This window comes from Dermacentor albipictus, chromosome 1, assembly GCF_038994185.2.
Source record: "Dermacentor albipictus isolate Rhodes 1998 colony chromosome 1, USDA_Dalb.pri_finalv2, whole genome shotgun sequence".
Lineage (NCBI taxonomy): Eukaryota > Metazoa > Arthropoda > Arachnida > Ixodida > Ixodidae > Dermacentor > Dermacentor albipictus.
Window position 1 is genome coordinate 491008340 of NC_091821.1, and position 24907 is coordinate 491033246.

The window sequence follows — 24907 nt, forward strand, 5'->3', positions numbered from 1 at the left end:
TGACGAGTGCCACAGGGAAAGAGGTATCTCATTTCGCGCTACCCTTCTCCAGAGTAATCATGTACGATTTACCGCAATTCGACGCACTTCTATATGTGATATCACACTCTTCTTGTTGAACGAATTTCGCACTCGCATGCATTTGTTCTTTGATTGCTACCACTGTGACGGTGCGCCAGGTATGATCACCTTTCAGTTTCTCTTGTGCAAACTCAGCCTAATTTAAGTCCGCTTCTGAGAGGCATGCATGTATCAAGTAATGTAATTAAGCCTTCTCTTTTTGTTTCTCTAGTGGTTTTCACACAGCTCTTATACTTCGCTTTACTTTAAAATTTGAACGTATTCGGTATACGAGGCGATATGCGGCAGTCATGTTTACCGAACATTCGTATACGATTCGATAATGAAATCGCCCTATTTTAGCCCCTCTCGTAAATAGGCACTCGCAATAATGGCGGGGCCTTTTTATACTATCGAATGTTATGTGCACACAGTTTGGCTAGTCAGCGGTTGGCTCGTTATACTGGGACGCGCGCTAATAGTGCGTCAATACGCACTGATCTGCGGCTGCTAAAGCGGCATCTACCCAAGGCCCTCGTCACCCTTCCCCTGGATTATACAACGCGTCGCTTCGCACTCCTTGGCATGTAAGCCTTCGTGTGAGGCATGGTCGCGAACCTTAGGAGAAAAGAACAAGTACGGCAGAAGCGAAACACAAGAAGTATTGATGCAGCGATGTTCAAAAAAATTACCAGGATGCGCTTCTAACCTGAGACCCCGCAATCATGAGCCCAATGCGTTTCCACTGCGCCATGAAACCAGACGGAAAGCTCCGGTATTGCTCAAGATCTGCAAGTACTAAAGAAAAAGTACTGCAGAAGTGAAATGATAAAATATAATAATGCAGTAACACTAAAAAAAAGTTGCCAAAGACACTGCTCAATTCGAGGACCCAACAATCATCAGACAGCTTCATGAAGCTCCATGAATCCAGACAAGGGTAATTGGAGATCGCAGGGTGAGGACTTGGTCCTGCAGTGGACATAAATATCATGTTGATGATGATGATGAAGAAGAAGAAGAACAAGAAGAAGAAAAAGAAGAAGAAGAAGGCGAAGAAGAAGAAGCAGGGGAAGAAGAAGTCAGACGGAATAGTCTTTTATAGCGCAGATTCTGGATCGGTTGCTGTTACCGCGTCACTAAAGAATTATTTCTAGAGTGAAGGGGCCCCTTCACTATATTCACTTCCAAGTAAATATGCTGCTAACTCAGTCCGCTTAAATTACGTTAGGAGCAGAAGCGGACGAAAAGCAGAACATATTTCTTTTAGACATAATCCATCATAGTTTTAGTCTATCTTCTGATTTACACACGATTACTTTGTCTACAGTTACACCTTTTTAATAAAGTTTATTTTCTGAATCCATTATGTGTGCATAGAGCCTCTAGATTCTTGGCACATCCCCCATTGCGTATACTTGCTTTGTTTGGAAGGCTCACCGGCATCGTCATCATCAACATCAGCAGCTTGCACCTGGGGTGGCAAGGCAAACGACCTGAAGCTGGGTGAGCCCATGATTCCCCCATAATTCGTCCAAAATTAAGGTTACATTACGTTAGAGGAGCACAATCTAGCGCTCAAGAGAATTGCCGCAGGCGTTGCTTTAAGGGGCAGCCGTCGGTGCTTTTTCGTGACACTGATTCATGCCAATGCTTTAATGCAACGCGTCCTCAAGAAAAGGTTGAATGTATGCATCGATATTCTTCTTGTTAATAGGGAACCGAACTTTACCTTGAGTATCATCCATTATTAGACATAAAGGAGTTGCTTTTATGTGCACTGGTATCAATATCCTTTCCTGGCGCGTAGTTTATACATCGTATAAGGCATAATAAGGAAAAGCCCAAACCGTAAATTAAATTAGGGAGGCTTTACGAGCCAAAACTATGATCTGATTATAAGGCACGTCGTAATGGGGGACTGAAGGAATCTTTACACCTAGGAATCTTTACCCTGCACCTAAGCCTAAGTACACGGATGTTTTTGCATTTCACCCCTTTAACATGTGGCCGCCGTGGCCGGCGTTTGATCCCGCGACTTCTTGCTTAGCAGCGCATCACCCAAAGACACTCAGCAACCGCGGCGGGTAAAAGAAAGTTACGCTATACAAAAGCATGGAATGATAAAGTGAACACCGCATGGCTTCCTTCGAGCAGGATATCACGACAAGAAATGTATTTGTGTTCATTACGAAGCGACAATGAACAGTGAGATTTTCTGCCGATCTAACAGAGCAGTGAGCAAAACTGCGGCAGCAATGCACGAAAAAGGGACCTGAAGAGGCTTTACGCCTTTCGAGCATTCATGCAGATGGGTAGTGTCAATTACTGATGGGCAGCGGCCAGTGTGGCCACTGCAGATATGACATATGTATCAAGGTTTGACCACTTCCAGGCGAAAGGGGGTGAATCGTGCGCATGTAGGCGTTAGAATTAGGTGAGCAGATCAGCCGAGAGTGAGGGCGGAACTTACTTTTATTCGCCTCAGCACGCAGGCAACGTCAATGCCAGAGTGTGCTAAAGGAAGTCCTTCGACCTCGACAAGAATGCCTTCGCTAGCCTGCAGAGCAAGTGCGGTTTAGCGTCGAAAATATCACTGAGGAAGAGGACAAATGCTGCATGGTCAAGCGTATACGTAACATAGACGCTATAGATGCGGCTATATGCAAACTTTGTTGACTTTCCCTATGAGTTGACCCCAAATGTCGTCACGCGACACCTTGGCAAGGCTGAGTGAGCTGCTTAGCCTTACCACGGTACGGTACTCAGTAATCAAGAACAAGAAAGGAAGTAGCCGTTAAAATATGGCTCGAAGTCAGATTAAAGTCGGATATGCATATTCAAATGCACGTGAAAGACATAAAAATGTTCTTCATAAATAACCGCTGTTGAAGTGCAGAACAGGGCGGCAAGACGAAGATTCAGACGAAGTAGCCTACACAGGCGCTAACAGCGTAGTCCTTATTGCAACAGGGTAGCTTATACAGCGAACAGCTGACCTATATAGATAGATAGATAGGCTCAAAGCGCTTCACGTAAGCAAAGAATGCTGATCGCAATAATATGAACGCGGATGCTAAAGATCGCAGAAAAATTGCAACTGACCAAATGTATACAAGCATTATATCTCCCTGGGAAGGGGAATGCGAAATAAGAATTCACCACTTATCTGATTTGAATGAAACTGATTTCATTTCTGACAGCAACCTGGATATGACCCATTGCAGCAGGCACATTTTGCATGGAACGCCCCTATGCGTTTTTTTATTAACGAAATGTTACCAACTACAGATCTCGCAGTTCTGCAAACACCGTATATCCAACCATCTGAAGCGGAAAACGTAATTTATCATTTTACTGAATCGACATTTGTGCTTTGTGGTAAGGATTCATAAGGGTGACACAGACAGACATAACAATGAATAAAACGTTTCTGACGGTGCATTGAATGACGGTGCATGTTTTCTTAGTCATTCAATGTTGGTGTGTCTCTGTGGCGCAGTTTAGAAGAAATATGTCAATTAATAATTACCTAAAATTGTCACAATCTTTGGGAAATATTTACAATATCATACGTAAAATCGGATGTAAATTTGGGTGATGCTTGTTGTCTCTTTTGTACGTGTTAGATGTCTCAATCGGTGTATGTTCTTACAAGATTTGCGAATTTGCAAGTTTTCTTGACCTTCGTGATCTACAACAATTTTTGTTCACAAAAGTACTGGCCTGAATAAACAAAGATGCTCCTGCTATCAGTATGTATTTGCGTGTCCTTCTTTAAATCCTCCAATTATAGTGAACATTAGTGCTGCGAATGCCGAAAAAACAGATTTCTGCGTTCCCATGGGCTTAGATAGGAAGTACAGACGGGAACATTCCTTTCAAATGGACGAAGTCTCCACTCCTTGACACGACAGGAGAGAGAGCTCGAGTTAAAGCAAGCCGAAGAACCACAGGTGCTATTCTGAACATAGAGAGGTTCAGGCGTATTGTCGAATTCGGCATCCAGTCAGTTCTCATACGCCCACAGGGTTACTACGGCCTCTCCGATTGGCTCAGAAAGCAAGCACCGTGGAATACAACAACACGGTGTAATTTTACAATTGCTTTGACTTGCAGCCGCTTGCGCAGGTAGTATTGCAAGGCGCCGCTCATGTTTGAGCTTACTGCACTCCTAGGAATCCTTTTCCTCCGAAAAAGTGACTTACAAGTAGGCAAGTCGCACTTTTCGACTTACTGCGAGAACTATTCTTCAGAATCGTCTTGCAGGCACTTTAGATATTACCGTGCTTATCACCATGAAGTTTTACTATTCTCAGATTATATGTCTAGCAGTGTATCTTCTAGAGCACTCTCCGTATGCATTACATATATGTCCAGTGATCTTATAAGCGTTTACGTTAGGCTGAAAACACTTCTCCCACTTCTAGCATTCCCAATAAAAAATAGCACCTCATGTACGAAATAAAAACACACGCATATGTGAAGTATTCAAACGTAATATTAATTCTCTGAATTTTATGTTGCAAATATGACGTACTGACTGCATAGAATTAAGGTGCTACAGGTGTCAACGTAGTTGCCGTCAAACAGAACAGAACAGCTTGTTCCCGTTACTGATGGAAGGGGAGAATAAAAAGAGCTACAGACACCTTTGCTTCCCTTCTACCCAATCTTGGATACAGCAGGCGAAGCACAAGAAAATTCCGAAAACAAAATAATAAGGCTAAAAGGGAAGTGCAGCTATGCATTCCCGTAGAATTAAAACGAAGCATTTTATCAGCAAATGAAACAACAAAGATATCTGAAGCATGTTAGGACTGTAAATTGAGTTCGTACGAATCCAACTTTTTACAACACCACTTGTAGACATGAACAAGCACCCCGCCCTGGAGGCTTAGCGACTGTGCTGTTGCGCTGCTAAGCACGAGGTCGCGGGATTGAATCCTGGCCGCGGCGGCGGCATTTCGATGGGGACGAAGCGCAAGGACGCCCGCGTCTCGTGCATCCGGGTCACGTTAAAGATCCCCAGGTGATAGAAATTTCTGGAGTCCCCCACTACGGCATGCTTCAAAATATCGCGCTTTTGTAAAACCTCAATTTAACATGGACAAGCGAAACAATACTGGACACGTGCTCACCATCAATTGAATTTATTGCACGTAAACGGAAGTAGTATAACAGCGCAACGTCAGACCTAGAGATCCACGCCTGTGCACACATAACCTGCTATCGAAATCTGATGCCGAGAGTTTTTATCAGAGGACACAAGTGGAATTAAAAATGCGACACTAGTTGCCATATCAATCTTGAAAAAATGTCACTTCGCAATAGCATAAAGCAATGCAGGTTTTTTCCACTCATACCGAAATGTACCTTCCTCAGTTCCAGTGTGGGTAAATAAATTCAGACTTCAACTTTGCTGACACACGTGTTGCCATATACTTGATTATTATGTGTGCATCTGCAATTTTGCGCGTCATCTTTCCCTGTGGGCGATTCTCTAATCTTCCAAAACAGGAACACAGTCGCAATCGCGATAGTGCTTGGCGAGGTGTGTGTGTGCAGCCCCCTGCTGCGAGCATTTATTCTCCCTTAGCCTTGTATTTACAAACTTTCCCGTGTGTCCCACCTACCTGCCACCACAAGAAAATGATGCTTCATGCAGCACACCTTGAATGCACGGTCGCAACTTAACCTTACGCTTAGCACTGAATAGCGTCGGCTGTGAGTACTTCTTGCCTATCGCTCATTTTTTGACAGCTGCGCATGCTGCACTGGTGTAACATTTTGCGGAAAGTAGAACATCGGCACCGAACCTCTAGACACACTTCGTAGGGCCATGGTACATGCCGTGAATGCAAGGGATATCAACTACCGTTCTGCGTGAAGACCCTGTCCCGCTGACATCCTTATCCACCTTATACTTAAACTTTAGTAACCGAATTATCTTCATAGATTCCGAGGCCAACATTTCGTCTTGGTGGCTCGTGTCCTTAAGTCTGCCTGCCTACTCAAGGAAAGTTTCCCTCGTCGCATTAAAGCGTTACTTTTGAAGGACTGATTCCATACAGACCAGACAATAGTAATTTTAACCAGGTCTGAGTGCGTTAATCTTAAATCCAGTAAGGATTTACGTGTCAGAGGCTACACTTCCAGAAGACCTGGCTGTTCCATACTTGTAGTAGCAAATCAAGGAACTGAAGGCACCCTTCCATAACGTGTTCTAAATTGAAGGGAAGTTCTCCAACCAGTTCACTAGGTGAAGGGATAGTTCCTACGCTGGATTTCTTTCAAATCCAAACCCGATTCCCGACATGCTATTCGCGAAGCCAGCTAACGCATTGCAAGGGGCACGCACGAGCGAGACGCTTAGTGAAATATCCCCCTGGTGGTTCCCTCGACAAATTAATTATTTAGTTATCTTACATTCATGATCTGTATATCCTTATTCTGTTTATATTATCCGTTCAGCGCGACGGCAATGCGGTAATTAAAGGGGTCGAGTTTCGTCACTGCACTTTTACTACTGTGGTTTCCGTATGCTGTGCATTTGCGTTTATAGGATGTGTTCGAGCTAGTTGGTCATGCTTAGCGAGGCAATTGCTCTGGTGCTTCGAATTACTCCTTAACATCTCGCACAAATCATTCATGCATCAGCGTCGAGTGGGCCATGGAGCGACAAAGCCGGCGACGTCTGTAGTAGCGAAAAAGCGGCACCCAACTTCTCAGTGGCGGCGACGCCACGTCGCGGGCGCGCCTCGCGCGCTCCCGATTGCGGCTCGGGCCGCACGTGTGCTGCTGCGGAGTTTGAAGCATCTGCGTCGTCGGCGGCCGCAACCTCGGCAACAGCGGAACGTGGCCGCCGACTCCCGTACACTGCAGAAGCGAAAGAACGCAGCAGAAAGAGAGAATAGGCAAATAAGGCAGCCAAACCCACATCGTCATCAACTCTACCATTACATGTTGGGCGGAACGAGCATAACGCAAACATTACTCTCAGAGCAAAACTCGAGGCACTGCCCAGCGGCGTTCAATTGGACACGAATGCTCTTGCATTTACAACTCAAAAGAAGTACTTGGGTGTCCTCGAATTTTCCTTATACTCAAGCAGTAACAACCCTGGTTGATTATTGGCTATATCGCAATAATTATGTGAAGAATGCAGCTGATATGTCGCATAACATTTCCCTATAGTCTACATAGCGTCGAAGCATTGCACAGCATTACACAGCGCATCGCTTGCGCTCATGACTGAAATCTTTTATTGCGCATACCGGAAGCACAAAATATAGGGATAGTACTTGATGCAACATCACCTTCCACCCACGAGTTGTAATAGTAATGCATGATATTCAAAACAACTGCACTACGAAACGCGTGGAACGGAACGTAATTCTACATGGCTTAACCGCTTGCGTATACAGGGTGCCCCAGCTAATTTTAGCCAGCGCTAGAAAATATACCGATGCACTCTAAGAGGACGCAACCAAATGCATGTTGCTGACTATTTTATGGAGTATATCACGCTATTTTTTTCTGCTTATTGCATAATTAGTCTAGATTAATTAGCAAACTTCGAAAGCAATGAAGTTAGGCAAAAACATCCAATTAGAAAGTTGTAGAACGCTTTGCTAAACGTCCGATTATACAGCTTCTAACATCCTTCTTATTAGGCATTATTGTTTTCTCACTTGCGGCAGATCCCTGCGAAATACAAGAATATACCCCGTGTCACCTCCGCTTGTGCGCCTTGATTTCAGCGCTGATAACGCTCCATGTACAAGGGAACATAGCATTTAGCCTGGTGTGCTGCGCCTGCTCATCGCTATAACGGACCGCCGCGAGGGAAGCACATCGGTGCCATAAATCGCACAGCCAACGGCGGCATCACTGCCCTGTCGCGTTTTAAGCGTCAGCAGAGCCTGCTAGATGCTATATTCGTTTGTAAGGGGAATGTTAGGGAGCGCTGCAATCATGACGCGCAAGTGGGAATGTCACGTGGTATTGTAGGAGTTGAGGGCGGACTTCGGGATGAAAAACATTGGGAGATTTATTTTACATTATTTACAGTGAGACGTCAATGAACAGTCGTACAGTCATTACGGGCCGGCAGCAACTCGGACGCTGCGGCCCGCGGCAAGAAGTTCGAGAGAGGTGAATCCTGGAATGCTCTACGAATCCTGGAATGCTCTTCTCTCTTTTAAGCCCTTCGATGTCTGGAAGTCGCGTCATGTTCGGCCAATGGGAGAGTCCGCTCAGATGACGCCATTTTCGGCCAATGGTAGGCGCCCATGCGGTGGTGTCACACCCGGCGTCTCCCTGCGGTCTTGCCTTGCTGATTTACGATGCTGACTAACGCGCCGTCACAAAGGCGGACGGGGGGGGGGGGGGGGGGCGACGCTTGGGCCCCAATTGTCCGAGGGCCCCCTACTCCCGGCGGTATGGCCTCGCTGGCTTGCAAATGCCCTCTTCAAAAGCGGCCGGTGCGACGCTGCCAGGCCGTCCCGGGACATCACAGCCATCCGGCTGTCACGGCGCATTACCGCCGTCAGGCCGTCACGGCACAATACCGCCATCAGGCCGTCCCGGCGTAATACCGCCGTCTTGGTTCGGGACCCACTTTACTTCCAACAGTGCCGGGCTATCCCCTCGCTTTCTGGAAGAGTCAAGCAGTGAATAGCTACCGGCGGCGTACGAAGTGGGGGCCTTCAACTTGTTTGCACGTGCGCTCCTCTAGAATGTGCTTTCCGTGTTTCTGCGCTTCTCAATTAGCTGTGCTGCGATTCGATGTGGTCTGGGGAACTCGAAGGGGGCTCAAAAAAAAAGGTCCCGTATGTAACAGTATATATATTTTTTTATTTCGCGGGCATCTGTGGTAAGCTAAAGAAAACTAATACCTAATTGATCGAAAGTCAGAAACTGTATGATAGGACGTTTTCAAAGCGCTCTACAACTTTCTAATTGAAATTTTTTGCCAAACTTTGCTGCTTCCAAAGTTGTTTAGTTAATGATGATTAATTATGCACATAAGCAGAATAAAACAAACTGTCGAATAAACCAGAATTAAGCAGAATAAGCAGAATAAAAGATACTACCGATTATTACAATATTCAGCAACATGTTCTTGGTCGGGTGGCTTTATATTGCATTGGCATATTTTGAAACTCTGGATGAATTTACCTGAGACACCCAGTATCGCTTCTACAGCATTGCCTGGTGCGTGTGAAATGAAGTACCGGCGGTAGCTTATAATAGTGTTCAGTTCTTGCAAAAATATCTGGGCAATCAACTAGTGAGCGTTGCGACTCATGGAGCCAGAACGACGTATTTTGTCACCGCTACTTCATGTCCTTCTCCTTCTAATGAGCGAGCTCTTAATTTATTTGGTAGTTTACGACTTGCTGTTTTCTTTTACTCCCCTGTTCTTAGACGTGTCCTTTGCTCCGTCGCGTTCCTGTCATTCGGCTAGACGGCGTTAGACTACCGCTTCTATCAAGATATTCCCTCGAGCGAATGTGAGTGCATAACGCAGGTGGACAGCCGCTGCGTGTCATTCATTTCCACCCCAGCAGAGAACGTATACTTTACGGGCCAGAATGTGGGTTGAGAATTTCAACGCAAATGACACAACTGAACACGTCGGGACGCGCGTGGAATGTCGTGCGGTATTGCCGGAAAATCTAAGGGCACGTTTTCCGCATCACCATAAGAATGGTACATAAGTGACAATAGGTGTCTGAAGTAACCACGCGACCTAGTCCTCAACAAGTGCTGTAAACGTATGAGAGTCGGTGGTGGCATTCGATAGAGTCGTGCCTGCATAGGGACCGATGTAACGTGATATGACGTGGCGCTTGTGACGTGTGCAGACGTTCGAGAACTGGATTAAAGTAATACCATCCGCGGTACCACCCTGCTGCTAAATTTATGGGGAAGGTTGGCACTCTCCATGTTTAACAAATGTGTAAGGGCATTAGAAAGGCTGTAAGAAAAGCATCCAAGGTAGTGTCTGCCGCCTATATCTGTTCACGTCTACCAAACAATGAGAGAAGCCCTTGTTCGTCCACCAGTGGCTTGCCACTGTAGGTATTTCGCCATGGGGTGAGGAAGTTTTCCAGCTCGGATAGAATTCGCTCTTTCACCACTTTCTCGTCGCGTGTGACTGTGGTGGTTAAGTTCGACCGCTCTCTTAATAAAAAAATAATTTAGAGGGTTTTACGTGCCAAAGCCATGATCTGATTATAACACACGCCGTAGTGGGGGACTGCGGAAATTTGGACCACCTGGGGTTCTTCAACTTGCACCTAAATCTAAGTATACGGGTGTTTTCGCATTTTGTCCCGATCAAAACGCGGCCGCCGTGGCCGGGATTCTATTTCGCGACCTCGCGTTTAGCAGCCCAACACCATAGCCACGATGTAAGCAACCACGATGGGTATCGTTCTCTCTTGCACACCCCTATAATCGTAGAGCTAGCGCGATGTATAGAGCGCGTCTAGGCGCACCCTACCTAATATGCGACTTCTGCGTTCATCTGCCAGAGGGGAGCTCCCTTTCCACGGACGGCCCTATGGCCGAAGAGGTGCGCAAGCTAATGTCGGCCATCTGGAGCCTCTTCTGGCTCGGCGTGCTGCTCTACCTGGCCTACTGGGTGGCCTTCTTGTGCGCCTTCTGGTACGTCATCCTGCTGACGTTCGTGCCGTGCGTGCCGGCGCTCAAGCGGGTCACCGACGGCCTGCACAAGGGCGTGCGCATGCCCTACATCTGTTCCGACAACATGCTGAATGGCCGCAACCTCACGGACGGAGTCCACCTCCTGCTCAGCTAGCGCCGTCCGCTGTCAGACCACATGTGGGAGCTCCAGTGCTTCGCGAGAAAGGTGTGAGGTTCTCCCTCTGTGAAATATTAGCACTCTGTAATGTACGTTCGAATACAATTTTCTCAACACTAATGGTATTGATTAGACAAAAGATGACTCGGAGCATTCATTCGAGTAGCGAATATGTTACGATATCCTAAATGCAGACGAAGGTAACGTAAACTATGTAAGTTTCACTGAACCAAGCGAAATATTCATTAACACGAATTCCCATTTGTAGCTTAGCTGCACCGCTGTGAAACAAAATAATAGAGTCATAAGCTGGAAAGTGAAACTAATCACTTTTACGACATAGGTGACAGTGGCGCGTGAGGAAATAAGCCATGCGGGCTCACTGGACACAGCAGTTTCTTAAAAGCAATGGTATTATCGCCGGTAGTCCAAGGAGCAGAAGAACACGAAAATATCAGTTCAAGAACATGGAATATAAATTAGATGATGCAAGTGGGACGACATCCATGAAACGAATAACAGCGTTCACAATATGTATTTTGGTAAACCAATGCAACGAGCCCTCAAGCAACATCCGACAGAGCTAAGACGGTATCACTCAGCTGTGAGTCATCGTGCAAAAGAATGTTCTGGTTGCTCTATACGACCGCGTAGTAACCGACAGCTGTGATGCAAGGCGAATCGTCATTCATATCTCCCTATCCAGGCGCCTATGCTATATAACACTATAAAAGCCATGTTACTGCGTAAACGGCACAAAATCTCTGCTGAAAATGCACATAAAAACAGCAAGGCCAAGTAACTTTTAGATGTTCTGCTGACCTCCAAGAGAGCGCAGTTCAGTTCAGCTTATTACCTTAAAGTCCTCCGTAGGGGCATTACAGAAGGGGCATAAGAGGCATAAGGGATATAAGGGGCATTGGTTTGCAGAAAATAAAAAAAAACATTTTATTGAGTGCTATCTTACAACAGGCGTCCATCGATGCTAAACAATGCTCGGAAGGAATTCGCTGTGCATTGTGGCACTTTTGTGTGTAAATGCATATTGGGGACCACCGGGCTCAGAGCGGTTACCCTTGTATACAGTGACCACGGGACGACTTCATCAGAGCCCCCTGGCTGCATGAGTGGGAAATTTATGTATCTTTATTGACAATGTTTCCGCTGGCTTTAGAACAAGGCCGTAAGTAGGAATGGGCAGTGGGAGATTGTCTCTGTGATTGAACAATAAACATTACAGCACATTGAAATATTATACTTAAACACTATGAACACGCAATTTGTACCATAATTAGGGAAACTCACTGCACAAATAGAATTGCACAATGCATAGCATATATTCAAAGGCGTGCTCACATCAGAACAGCAAAAAAGGATAAGAACAGATAGGGCGACAAAAATATTCTTAGAAATTTTTCAGCTGCGCTAAAAGCGGAGAGACTGTTCCTGCATCCACAACATTGCTCGGGAAACCGTTCTGCTTGCGTACACCACGGGAAAAAGAATCTTTGTAGGGGTTTGTCGTACGAAAAATTTTCGTTTTTTTAATAATACGCCCACGTGGGTCGTCACGCAACTTTTTTTATGTGGGCACTCGAGTCAGTGCCAAACTTTTCATGATAGAGCAAGTACATGTATTTTAACCATTCGCGATACCGTCGTTTCGCAAGCATTCCAAGTTTGCTGTATAAAGTAGAGCACTGAAGTAGAGTATGGCGATTGTACGAACGAGAGATAAAACGAGCGGATGTTCTCTGTACGTTCTCAAGTTTACCAATATTTCAGAGTGAAGCTGTATAGGGCGAGCCGAATCGTCCGTACGTCTGTCGCTTGCAGGCTGAAAACTCCTCCGGGGCAGCCTGATGCGCATGCGCGAAAGAAAGAAAGAAAGAACTGACGCGCGATTGCCTGCGCCAGTAGTGATGCCGTTATCTCCATCGCAGCCGAGCGCGCGCGCAGCAGTTTCTCTCCGGCGCTGAAATGCTTAGGCCATGAGACATACGTACCCCTGAGGAGCAGGCAGCTTTCGATCAGCAAGGCCAAAAACAGAACCGGGTGCGAGCTCGTCTACGCCATGCCGATGCTGCGACCCGGTTACAAAAAACAGGCTCGTGCACGCGGTGGTAAGCAGTAACTGCGTGCTGAGGATTCGGCAGCCTACCAAGCCATCTTTTAATGAACCGTCGGGATTAACCCAGTGATAAACACCATGGCGGCACCTTTCTGCTTCCCTGGTTAACCATCTTTACAGAGGGTTTGAGCGGTGATTTTTTCTTAATGTGCGGATCCCAAACCACGGAGGCGTATTACAAAACTGGGTGAATATTGGTCCTTCAAGCAGATAATTTTATTTCTTGAAGCTGTCTGGCGTAGTGATCTTCTGAGGTATCCAACTTTTTTCATGGGTTTCTTGTGTATAAAAGTGATGTGGTCCTTTCACCGGAAATCTGATGTGATTATTGTGCCTAGGTATTTGTAATTATCCAGAGCAGTAAGGCAGCGACCATTAATTGAATACGGAAAAGTCAGTGGTGCCCTTTTTCTTGTTGTTGTCATAGAAACAATTTCTTGTATAGTGATGCACATTTCCCATATTTTACGCCAAGTGCGTACAGTATGTCTGTGTACAGTTTCAACACAGTTTGTCTAGAGCACTTCGTAACAACGTCCGCTTATTAGGAATATTTAACTCCTGGTAAAGGGTGCAATCATCTGCAAACAACTTAATCTGTACAGGTATTTACTTTGTGATGTCATTGGTGAATTGCAAAATGAATAGTGGCTACTTGCGGGAATAGTGGCTACCCTTGCGGGATGCCTGATTTTACTGGTGCCGGGCACGATCACGAGCTTGAAATCATTACACATTGGCTCTTATGTGACAAGTATGCCTCTACCTACGACGACAGTGAATTATTTTTTAGTATTCGTTCTGATTCCAGCGAAAGCGTATGATGCCAGACATAATCAACAGACATAATCAAATGACTTTCGAAAGTGCAAAAAGATAACGTCTATATCACTATGTTTGTCTAAGGCTAAGGCGAATTCATCTATCGTCTAAAGCAGTTGTGTAACCATCGACATACCCTCACGGAAACAGTGTTGCCACCGAGCAATCACGTTATTTTGCCGCAGGAAATTGGACACATGCGTAAAAATATTGTGTTCCAGCATCTTTGAACAGTCACATAGTAAAGATAGTAGAGTAGTAAAGTATAGTCGTGTAGTAAAGTCAGACGAAGTAATTAGTGGAGGGTTTTCAGTTTTAGAAATAGGAACAAAATTTGCGCGCTTACAATCTGCCATGAGTTCTGTAGTGGATAATGATTTTATAAATATAATTATTAGGTCAACTGACCACTTATGCGTTACCAATCGTGTTATGTTCTCTGATTTTTTGTCTAAACAAGTAAACATCAATAATAAGAAGAAAACATCAGGTAGTGCAATCGACTCATAGATATGTAAATTTTTGCCAAATTGACCCGATAGAACAGAGCCCCTGTGAAGACACCACTCGAAAATATGTTTAGCAACAGTATGAACTCGAAGCAGTTTGTTACAACATGTTATTGCGAGTAACATGTTGCAAGTAGTCGGACAACACCCGGCGATGTCAGAAGTCGGTCGAAAGCCGCGCATAAACTTTGGTTGATTAGCCGTTTGCTGAAGTCAACTATTTAGGCAAGTAATGTATTTCTGCGTGACATACCGTCCATCTCGTCATCAAGTAAAGGGAACTGCACTCTGCGTTCTGACTTATCGAAAGCATGCACACATAAATTTATACCTCCAAAAATCATTTACCAATATTTCGACTAATCAATGGCCTTCAGTCCCCAGCACCTGCGGAGCATCTGACCAAGGCGGCGGTAGACCTGTAACACAGCAGATGGTGCTCAGCATATCTGGACCCGGACAGGCCACCAATAGAAACTGACCCTTGCAAAGTTGAACACCCGAACCCTCTCGAGCGAAGCCACTTAGCAGGACTCTGAAGAACTATCAGGCATCGTTTGGGATATCATTGGCCTTAGTGAGGTTAGAAGAACTGGTGACAAATGGCCACGTCCTCTGCTATAGAGGACTACCAGGCAAGAAGCAGTTCGGAGTAGGATTCCTAAGCCATAAGGACATAGCGGCCAACATTGACGAACTCTACAGAATTATTGAGAGAGTAGCAGCAGTCATAATAAAGATGAAGAGGACGTATAGAATAAAGGTGGTACAAACCTACACTCCAACCTCCAGTCACGATGATGAAAAAATAAAACAATTTTATGAAGATGTTGAATTAGCGTTGCGAAAAGTGCAAACTCAGTATGCTGTATTCATGGGCGATTTCAATGCAAAAACGAGGGGAAAGCAAACTGGTGAACTAGCAAATGGCAGCTATGGCGTCGATTCTAGGAACGCTAAAGGAGAGGTGCTGGTTGAATTCGAAAAAAGAAATAAGCTGCAAATAATGAATACCTTCACCAGGAAGCGCTTTCTGCCCATCCCATGCAGCATAGTGCAGAATGTAGGAGTGTTAGGCAGGCTACAGTATAGTGATGATAGGATACTGAAGGCTAGAATTCACCTTAATTTGAAGAGAGAAAAAGTAAAATTGGTCAAGAAGAAGCAGGCGAACCTAGACGCAATAAGGGTAAGAGCACAGAAATTCAGGTTGGCACTTGCAAACAAATATGCAGACTTAGAACGGAGAGATGAAGATGACGTAGAGGCAATGAATGAAACCGTAACTAGGCTGGCTTCAGAAGCAGCAATTGAAGTGGGAGGCAAGGCACCAAGGCAACCAGTAGGTAAGGTCTTCCAGGTAACAAAGGACCTAATAAAGAAACAACAAAGAATGAAAGTGTCCAACTCAAGCGATCAGATAGCATTTGCGGAACTGTCAAAACTAATTAACAAGGAGAAAGTAAGGGATATTCGAAATTATAACGTGAGAAAGACTGAGGAAGCACTAAAAATGAACTCAGCCTGAAGTCAGTGAGAATGAAACTTTGCCCCGGACAAACCAGTATGTACGCACTGAAAGTTAAGCCGAGTAATATCATCAGCGATCTCGAAGATATAGTAAAAGCAGCGAAATAATTCTATACTGACCTGTACAGTACCCAAAGCAGCCACAATACCACCATTCGAAACAGTAATAAACTGGTTACAGAGGCATCTTCTATAACTAGCGATTAAGTTAGAAGCACCGTGGAAGATATTAAAAGGTGGAAAAGCGGCACGAGGAGATGGACTACCAGTCAATTTAATCAACGATGGAGGAGACATACTGCTTAAAAAATTAGCGGTCTTTTATACGGACTGTCGATCATGATCAAAAGTCCCATAAAACTGGAAGAATGCCAACAATGTACTAATTCACAAAAAGGGAGACATTAAAGGAATGAAAAATTATACGCTGATTAGCTGACTATCAGTATTATATAAAATATTCACCAAAATAATCTTGAACAGGATAAGGACACACTGAACTATAGTCAACCAAGGGAACGGACAGGTTTCAGGAAGGGATACTCTACAATGAATCACGTCCATGTCAACAATTAGGTAATCGAGAAATCCGCAGAGTACAATCAGCCTCTCTCTATGGCTTTCATAGATTACGAAAAGGAATTCCATTCAGTAGATATGCCAGCAGCCATAGAGGCATTAAGTAATCAAAGAGTATATTCTCCACAAGAAAAGTAGGAAGATACCTATAAATAAAGGAGTCAGAGAAGGAGACGCAATCTCCCCAATGCTATTCACTGCGTGCTTCGAAGAAGTATTGAAGCTAATAAACTGGGAAGGGCTAGGACTAAAGGTCAACGGTGAATATCTCAGCAATCACCGATTTGCAGATGACATTGTCCTGTTCAGCAACACTGGGGACGAGTTGCACCAAATAATTGAGGGCCTTAACAGGGAGAGTATAAGAGTGGAGTTGATTATTAATACGCAGAATAGAGAGAGATAATGATCAATAGCCTGGCACGGGAACGAGAGATAAGGTACGCCAGTCAGACTCTAGAGCCTGTGACGGATGTGAAGTCTGTAAACCTAGGTCAACTATTCACAGGGGACCCTGATCATGAGAAGGAAATTTACAGAAGAATAAAAACGGGTTGGAGTGCATTCGGCAGACATTGTCAGATCCTGACTGGAAGCTTACCATTGCCATTATAAAGAAAGGTGTATAATCAATTCATTCTACCGGTGCTGACATATGGTGCAAAAGCTTGGTGGTTGACAAAGGAGCTCGAAAACAAGTTAGGTACCGCGCAGAGAGCGATAGCATTAAAAAAGTTAGGCGTAACGTTAGAAGACAGGAAGAGAGCGGTCTCGATCAGAGAGCAAACAGGGATTGGTGATATTCTAACTGACATTAGGAAAAAAAATGGAGCTGGGCGTGTCATGTATTCCCTAGATTAGATGACCGGTGGACAATTAGGGTTACGAAATGGGTGTTAACAGAAGGGAAGCGCAGTCGAGGATGGCAGAAGACTAGGTGGGGTGATGAAATTAAGAAATTCGCTGGCGCTAGTTGGAATCGGTTGGTGCAGAACAGGGGTAACTGGAGCGGCAGGCAGAGGCCTTCCTCCTGCAGTAGGCATATAATGGGTTATTGATGATGATGCGTGCTGGGGTCACAATGTCAGTAGACTAATCAATATTCCACCATTTCCGTCCACTGTTTTATGCTTGACATCAATTAGCGAGAAAAATTGCAGTGAGATAAGAAAGCGGTATTTTGTCCACAAACTCCGTGATGAAAGTTGGTTGAGACTTTGTATTGCAAGTTTTTGCTATGAGTCAATAATTGGTAGAAAATAACAAATCCTGCTGAGACGGGTTGCTCCGTATTGGCTGAGGATAAAGGTACGTTCGACGTTTCCCACGAACGTCTTTAAACGTATGTTAGACGGACCCGGTAGTGTTCTTATGGAAGCGCGTTCGACGTTTCTCGTTTGTTATCGCCTGTTTCCCGTTAGCACACGTCGATCTTGAAGACGCTGAGCAGCGAAATACACGCTCCGCTCGCGTCTGCGCTTACTTTTGTGTTTAATGGTGCACAGTGCCTGTTTTGGAGCATTGCGCGTAAATGTGCGGGCTCACTATTGCCGTAGCCACCACCGCCTCTGTTCCAATAGCCTTGAGACGCGCTTTCACAGAAAAAGAAACGCATCAGGTTGGGTGGAGCATGACACGACTTTATGACAACGTGTGCTTGTCGCAAATAGAGCAACGCTGCAATAACGCTTTGCCACCGATCAACTATGTGAACAGTCGATATCCTTTCTTGTCACAGCATATTTTATACACCTGTCTGGACAGGCCGCCATAGGAATAAAAACGTGGCAACGTTTAACACTAGAACGTTATCTAGTGAGGCGAGTCTAGCAGTGCTATTGGAAGAATTAGAGAGCAGTAAATGGAATATTATAGGGCTCAGTGAAGTTAGGAGGCCAAAAGAAGCATATACAGTGCTAAAAAGCGGGAACGTACTGTGCTACCGGGGCTTAGCGGAGAGACGAGAACTAGGAGTCGGATTTCTGATTAATAAGGACATAGCTGGTAACATACAGGAATTCTATAGCATTAACGAGAGGGTGGCAGGTCTTGTGAAACTTAATAAGAGGTACAAAATGAAGGTTGTACAGGTCTACGCCCCTAAATCTAGTCATGATGACCAGGAAGTCCAAAGCTTGCACGAAGACGTGGAATTGGCGATGGGTAGAGTGAAAACAAAATACAATATACTGATGGGTGACTTCAATGCCAAGGTAGGGTGACTTCAATGCCAAGGTAGGCTAGAAGCAGCCTGGAGACAAGGCAGTGGGGGAATATGGAATAGGCACTAGGAATAGCAGGGGAGAGTTTTAGTAGAGTTTGCGAAACAGAATAATATGCGGGTAATGAATACCTTCTTCCGAAAGCGGGATAACCGAAAGTAGACGTGGAGGAACCCGAACGGCGAGACTAGAAATGAAATGGACTTCATACTCTGCGCTAACCCTGGCATTATACAAGATGTGGACGTGGTCAGCAAGGTGCGCTGCAGTGACCATAGGATGGTAAGAACTCGAATAAGCCTAAACCTGAGGAGGGAACGGAAGAAACTGGTACATAAGAAGCCGATCAATGAGTCAGCGGTAAGAGGGAAAATAGAGGAATTCCAGATCAAGCTACAGAACAGGTATTCGGCTTTAACACAGCAAGAAGCAATGAACGACAATCTTGTGGGCATCATTAAGGAGTGTGCAATAGAAGTCGGCGGTAACTCCGTTAGACAGCATACCAGTAAGGTATCGCAGGAGACAAAAGATCTCATCACGAAACGCCAACGTATGAAAGCCTCTAACCCTACAGCTAGAATAGAACTGGCAGAACTTTCGAAGTTAATCAACCAGCGTAAGACAACTGACATAAGGAAGTATAATATGGATGGAATTTAACATGTTCTCAGTAACGGAGGAAGCCTAAAAGCAGTGAAGAAGTAACTAGGAATTGGCAAGAATCAGATGTATGCGTTAAGAGACAAAGCCGGCAATATCATTACCAATATGGATGAGATAGTTGAAGTGGCTGAGGAGTTCTATAGAGATTTATATAGTACCAGTGGCACCCACGACGATAATGGCAGAGAAAATAGTCTAGAGGAATTCGAAATCCCACAGGTAAAGCCGGAAGAAGTAAAGAAAGCCTTGGGAGCTATGCAAATTGGGAAGGCAGCTGGGGAGCACCAGGTAACAGCACATTTGTTCAAGGATGGTGGGCAGATTGTTCTAGAGAAACTGGCCACCCTGTATACGCAGTGCCTCATGACCTCGAGCGTACCGGAATCTTGGAAGAACGCTAACATTGTCATAATCCATAAGAAAGGGGACGCCAAAGACTTGAAACATTATAGACCGATCAGCTTACTGTCAGTTGCCTACAAAGTATTTATTAAGGTAATCGCAAATCGGATCAGGAACACCTTAGACTTCTGTCAACCAAAGGACCAGGCAGGATTCCGTAAAGGCTACCCAACAATAGATCATATTCACACTATCAATCAGGTGATAGAGAAATGTGCGGAATATAACCAACCCTTATATATAGCTTTCATTGATTACGAGAAAGCGCTTGATTCTGTCGAAACCTCAGCAGTCATGGAGGTATTACGAAATCAGGGTGTACACGAACCTTATGTAAAAATACTGAAAGATATCTATAGCAGCTCCGCGGCCACCGTAGTCCTCTACAAAGAAAGCAACAAAATCCCAATAAAGAAAGGCGTCAGGCATGGAGATACGATCTCTCCAATGCTATTCACAGCGTGCTTACAGGATGTATTCAGAGACCTGGATGGGGAAGAATTGGGGATAAAAGTTAATGGAGAATATTTTAGTAACTTGTGATTCGCTGATGATATTGCCTTGCTTAGTAACTCAGTGGACCAATTGCAATGCATGCTCACTGATCTGGAGAGGCCAATCAGAAGAGTGGGTCTAAAAATTATTCTCCATAAAACTAAAGTAATTGTTTAACAGTCTCGGAAGAGAACAGCAATTTACAATAGGTAGCGAGGCACAGGAAGTGGTAAGGGAATACATCTACTTAGGGCAGCTGGTGACGGGGGATCCGGATCATGAGACTGAAATAACCAAAAGAATAAGAATGGGCTGGGGTGCGTTTGGCAGGCGTTCTCAGATCTTGAACAGCAGGTTGCCATTAACCCTAAAGAGAAAAGTATATAATAGCGGTGTCTTACCAGGGGCGCTATAACGTAAAACTATTCCAAACTTTTCTATTCCAATTCTGCTATCAGCCCTCCACGATTGGTCAAAAACTTTTTTCGACCACCCCCACTTCACCTGTCTGTCACATGACGTCACGAAAACCGCGATACCTCCCCATCTGATATGATGTGTACACACTGATTATGCATGATTTCACAGAAAAAAGAAAAACAGTTATTTCTGATTCGACCCCTTTTCGCCATTAGCCCTCGGCTATTGGTAAAAAGTTTTCGGGCTGCACCCACTTCATCTGCCTGTCACGCGACGTCACAGAACCGCAACAACTCACCGCGTCAAAGTGACGTGTACGCGATAAAGATGCATTATTATGCCGAACAAAACTGAATTTTCTTCGGAATAGCCGCAGACTGCCCCGTTCCGAAAGGAATAGAAGATGGCTGCCGCCGATCGCTCAGACGCTGGCTACTCACACCTGCCGGAGAACATGGGTGTATTTGCGAATAATAAAACTTCTTGCGTGGCCGTGTAACGTTTTCGAGCACTTTCGGCACGTTTACCCCCTCATTCTGCCAACTCTTCTTTGCTAAGGGTTCGTTTTAGCGTCATTCTTGAGCTTCCGTTGCATGCCGCCGTGATTTTCGACCAGCCACCGCAAGCTAAGTAAGGGAAAGCCGACCAATCGTAGACGCCGGCACCACCCTCTTCATCCGGTTATCGACTTTCAGTGCAGTGGCTCGGCCCCATCGAATCCCTCTCCACTTGAGCGTTCTCCTCGCCTCTTGTCAGCCAATTAAATACGACCTGCCGCTCAGTGTAGGCAATGTTATTCGTTTTTAAAGCAAACAACAGTGACCTCCTATGAACGAGGAGAGCGTTTGATTGGTTTGTTCAGACAACCCTACGGGTGACCGCCCCGTGCTTGCGTCGGTGGTTACGCAAATTTGACGTCAGGAGATTGGAATAGAAACATATTGGAATAGTTTTACGTTATAGGGCCCCAGTACTCGCCTACGGGGCGGAAACGTGGAGGCTTACGAAAAGGGTTCTACTTAAATTGAGGACGACGCAACGAGTTATGGAAAGAAGAATGATGGGTGTAACGTTAAGGGATAAGAAAAGAGCAGATTGGGTGAGGAAACAAACGCGAGTTTGTGCCATCTTAGTTGAAATCAAGAAAAAGAAATGGGCATGGGCAGGACATGTAATGAGGAGAGAAGATAACCGATGGTCATTAAGGGTTACGGACTGGATTTCAAGGGAAGGGAAGCGTAGCAGGAGGCGGCAGAAAGTTAGGTGGGCGGATGAGATTAAGAAGTTTGCAGGCACGGCATGGCCACAATTAGTACATGACCGGGGTTGTTGGAGAAGTATGGGAGAGGCCTTTGCCCTGCAGTGGGCGTAACTAGGCTGATGATGATGATGAGGATGTTCTTGCTAACTCAGACGGAAACTGTTCAAGGGCGCTACATTATGATACGAGTAGGAGCGCAATCACGTGTTATTTTTCATATTTCACCGGGTTTATTTATCAGTCGGAAAAAAATTAGTACTCCATTAGAACGTCGCTGAAAATACCGCACCTAGAGGTCACTTGGTTGTACCTACGATTGCCTCATCGATACTTTGATAATTAGAGTAGTGCTTGTGGAGTTATCTAACTCCACAAGTACACACTGAGATTTTATTAAATCTCAGTAACGAAACAATCACTGGCGGCTACTCCACTGTACCGAGAAGAACATGCTTTATGTTTTTTTCGAGTAAAGCACTTCCTTTTTTAACATTGGCGCATGACAGTTGGAACACCCTGTATAGTATCGTTCTACGCGCTCGCCGCATGCCACTGGTGAAGAGACGATGCGCGCTATTATGGCGACACCTCGTAACATCGTCGGCACAGAGCGGCACTATGCTTTCCTTCTCAAACTTTCGCCATATCCTCCTCCAGTTTTCACCTGACGCTCTCACTGTATCCTCCTCCTCCTCTTTCCTCGCCACGCTCTTCGATTTCCATTCCGCTCTGCGCTCCGCGTCACACCGTCGACAGCGACGTTTACTAACGGGCGTCGGTGGGAAAGGACGAAGGAACGGGCGCTTAATAGCTACGCTCTTACAGTGTGTCGCGACAGGGAAACTGAACCCTGGACCGCATTATGGGAGACAGATACCTCCAGTCATCTACTGTGACTTCCAGCCACTTCCTGCCACCGTTGAAGCTCGCCAAGTAGTTTTCTGATTGTCATATATATACTAACTATGGCCTCGAAATTGTTGAAGTTGTTGCCACAATATTTCTGCTGATTTCGGAGTTCTCACAGGCAATTCTTGTGTGCTTTACGTACATTCTGTCCAAGCTCTTACCTTATAACGAAGTCGGCCCAGGGGTTATCTTCTGCATTTTTCGTGTATTCCAATAAGCGGCGATGGTCTGAGATGGTCCCGAGCTAACGTTTCCTCCAAAGGAATTGGCAGGAAGGGCGCTCACGTTCAGCTCGCGTCTTTCCTGTCAACTGCTCTAGCAGTCTTTCAGCACCACTTCCACTAGTTTCTGTAGCCCCAAATATTTCACCAGCTAGCGCCGCTCAGCAATTTCCTATCCCGTCTATGTCCTCTCACTGATTGGTTGAAATATGCTATAAATTAGTATTCGGCTTGTTGCCGCCATTCCGACGTCAGAGTAATAGTTTCCTGTAAATCGCACTTGAGCTCGACGATTTCTAACATGTAGCGATAGATTTTACTCTAACTTTTCTAGGAGAATTTCACCTATTGAAGGTCATCGTGTGGTAAGCAATAATAGACAAATTTAGATCGTCTCTAAATGCGTTACTCTTCACCAAGTACCGGTTTACCGGAGACGTGGATGGCTGCAGGAAAGCTTTCCCCGCCTTTCCCCTCCCTGAGACCCCGTTATTCTTTGTCCGATTTCAACGCATTAGAAGTGCGTTTGTTACATGTCGGTGTTCTCGTCGACGGAAAGTAAAAGCAAAAGAAGTGCTCGGGAACGATCACGTCACATCCATCACCAGGTATGAGATTGTCCACTGCAATAACAAATCTGCTTGCTTCATGATTAAAATCTCCGTCATAAATTAGCGCATAGCCGCAGCAGCTCACGGAGACACCAGCGCGTGGCATTACATTGATGGGCAGTATAAAACTATTCAATAAAATTTGAAAATATAACGGCCTGCCTCGAGTTGCAGGGCGGTCACGTTAGTATAGGGCGGGCATGAGTAAACATCCTACATATAGGGTTCACGATATGCAATTTGCTAAGCACATATACTGTATATTATATATTTTTTCCATAGATTGACTGTGTGAATTTGTTGATTGCTGCAGAAAACGTGGTACTGAAAGCTTCTCTGCGTGTCACTTTGCGCAGACTTCAACCATGACAAACAAAGTCGACGACTGGAGCTCCTTGTGTGTCTTGTGGACAATCGGAATGTGCAAAACCACTCGCTCGGCAGCCGCATTGAACTTTTCGTGCTGTAGTGCGAAATGGACACTGTTGGGCTTTACCAACAGACGGCGCGCTCCCGGTCTCCCGCCCTACAGGGCGCAAAGTGCGCCTCGCAACGAGCCGTCGACCGGCAAGGACCTCTGCCACCCTATTGACAAAATTTGCGGACTCAACGGGGCTTGCGGTGGACAAGCGTGAGTAGCCACAGCACGGTGCAAGAATAATACTTGCGCCGTCAACTAAATCAAAAGAACTTTCAGGTGACTGCAATATGTGGCCTGGCACTGGCCCTGTGCGTATGAAGGCCGACATTGCCTCAGCGGGGTGCCTTGAATTGGTACTGCATTAAATTGACGATGTTATACTGAGTTATGGAGTGAGTCAGTTTATTCTATAATAATGCGTTCTCAAACTACCGAAAGGCGAGCAGTGAACTCATTGCTTACCTAGATTGTAGCGAATCACCTGATTAATATGAATTTGCTTCTTTAATACAAACATAGCCCAAGCCTTGACTTATGTCCCTATTGGACACTCATGTTCGTAGAAATGAGTGCAAATGTGCCCTATCGGGTTTCTTTTGTGCTCACCTAAAAAGCGCGTCTTTGGACATTTCAACTTTGTGGGAAAAGAAATGGGCGCATTGATTGTGTGCAGTATTTCGCACATTCCTCCGTAGTGTATTGCGGACTCTATGAGAAATACAAAACTGGTTTTGCCTATTATACCAACACATTTGCACTGCCAGACATTACGTTTAAAAGCAATACTTTTATGCCGTTCACACGAGCATAACTT

General features: G+C 45.2%; 1 protein-coding gene across 2 annotated transcripts; it reads left to right on the top strand.

Moving 5' to 3' along the window:
* Positions 1-1440: 1440 nt before the first annotated feature.
* On the top strand, positions 1441-24477 carry LOC135912365 (uncharacterized). Of its 2 annotated transcripts, none has more exons than XM_065444808.1 (3): positions 1441-1566; positions 10605-10942; positions 24029-24477. In XM_065444808.1, exon 2 carries the CDS (start codon positions 10634-10636, stop codon positions 10889-10891), a length of 258 nt encoding a protein of 85 aa, XP_065300880.1. In that variant the 5' UTR covers positions 1441-1566; positions 10605-10633; the 3' UTR covers positions 10892-10942; positions 24029-24477. The 2 variants fall into 2 exon arrangements, with proteins under 2 accessions (XP_065300880.1, XP_065300891.1); XM_065444819.1 differs by lacking the exon at positions 1441-1566 and adding an exon at positions 9500-9578.
* Positions 24478-24907: the final 430 nt, after the last annotated feature.

Coding starts and splice junctions, on each gene's coding strand:
- LOC135912365 (XM_065444808.1), top strand. CDS start 10,634: ATGGCCGAAGAGGTGCGCAAGCTAATGTCGGCCATCTGGAGCCTCTTC.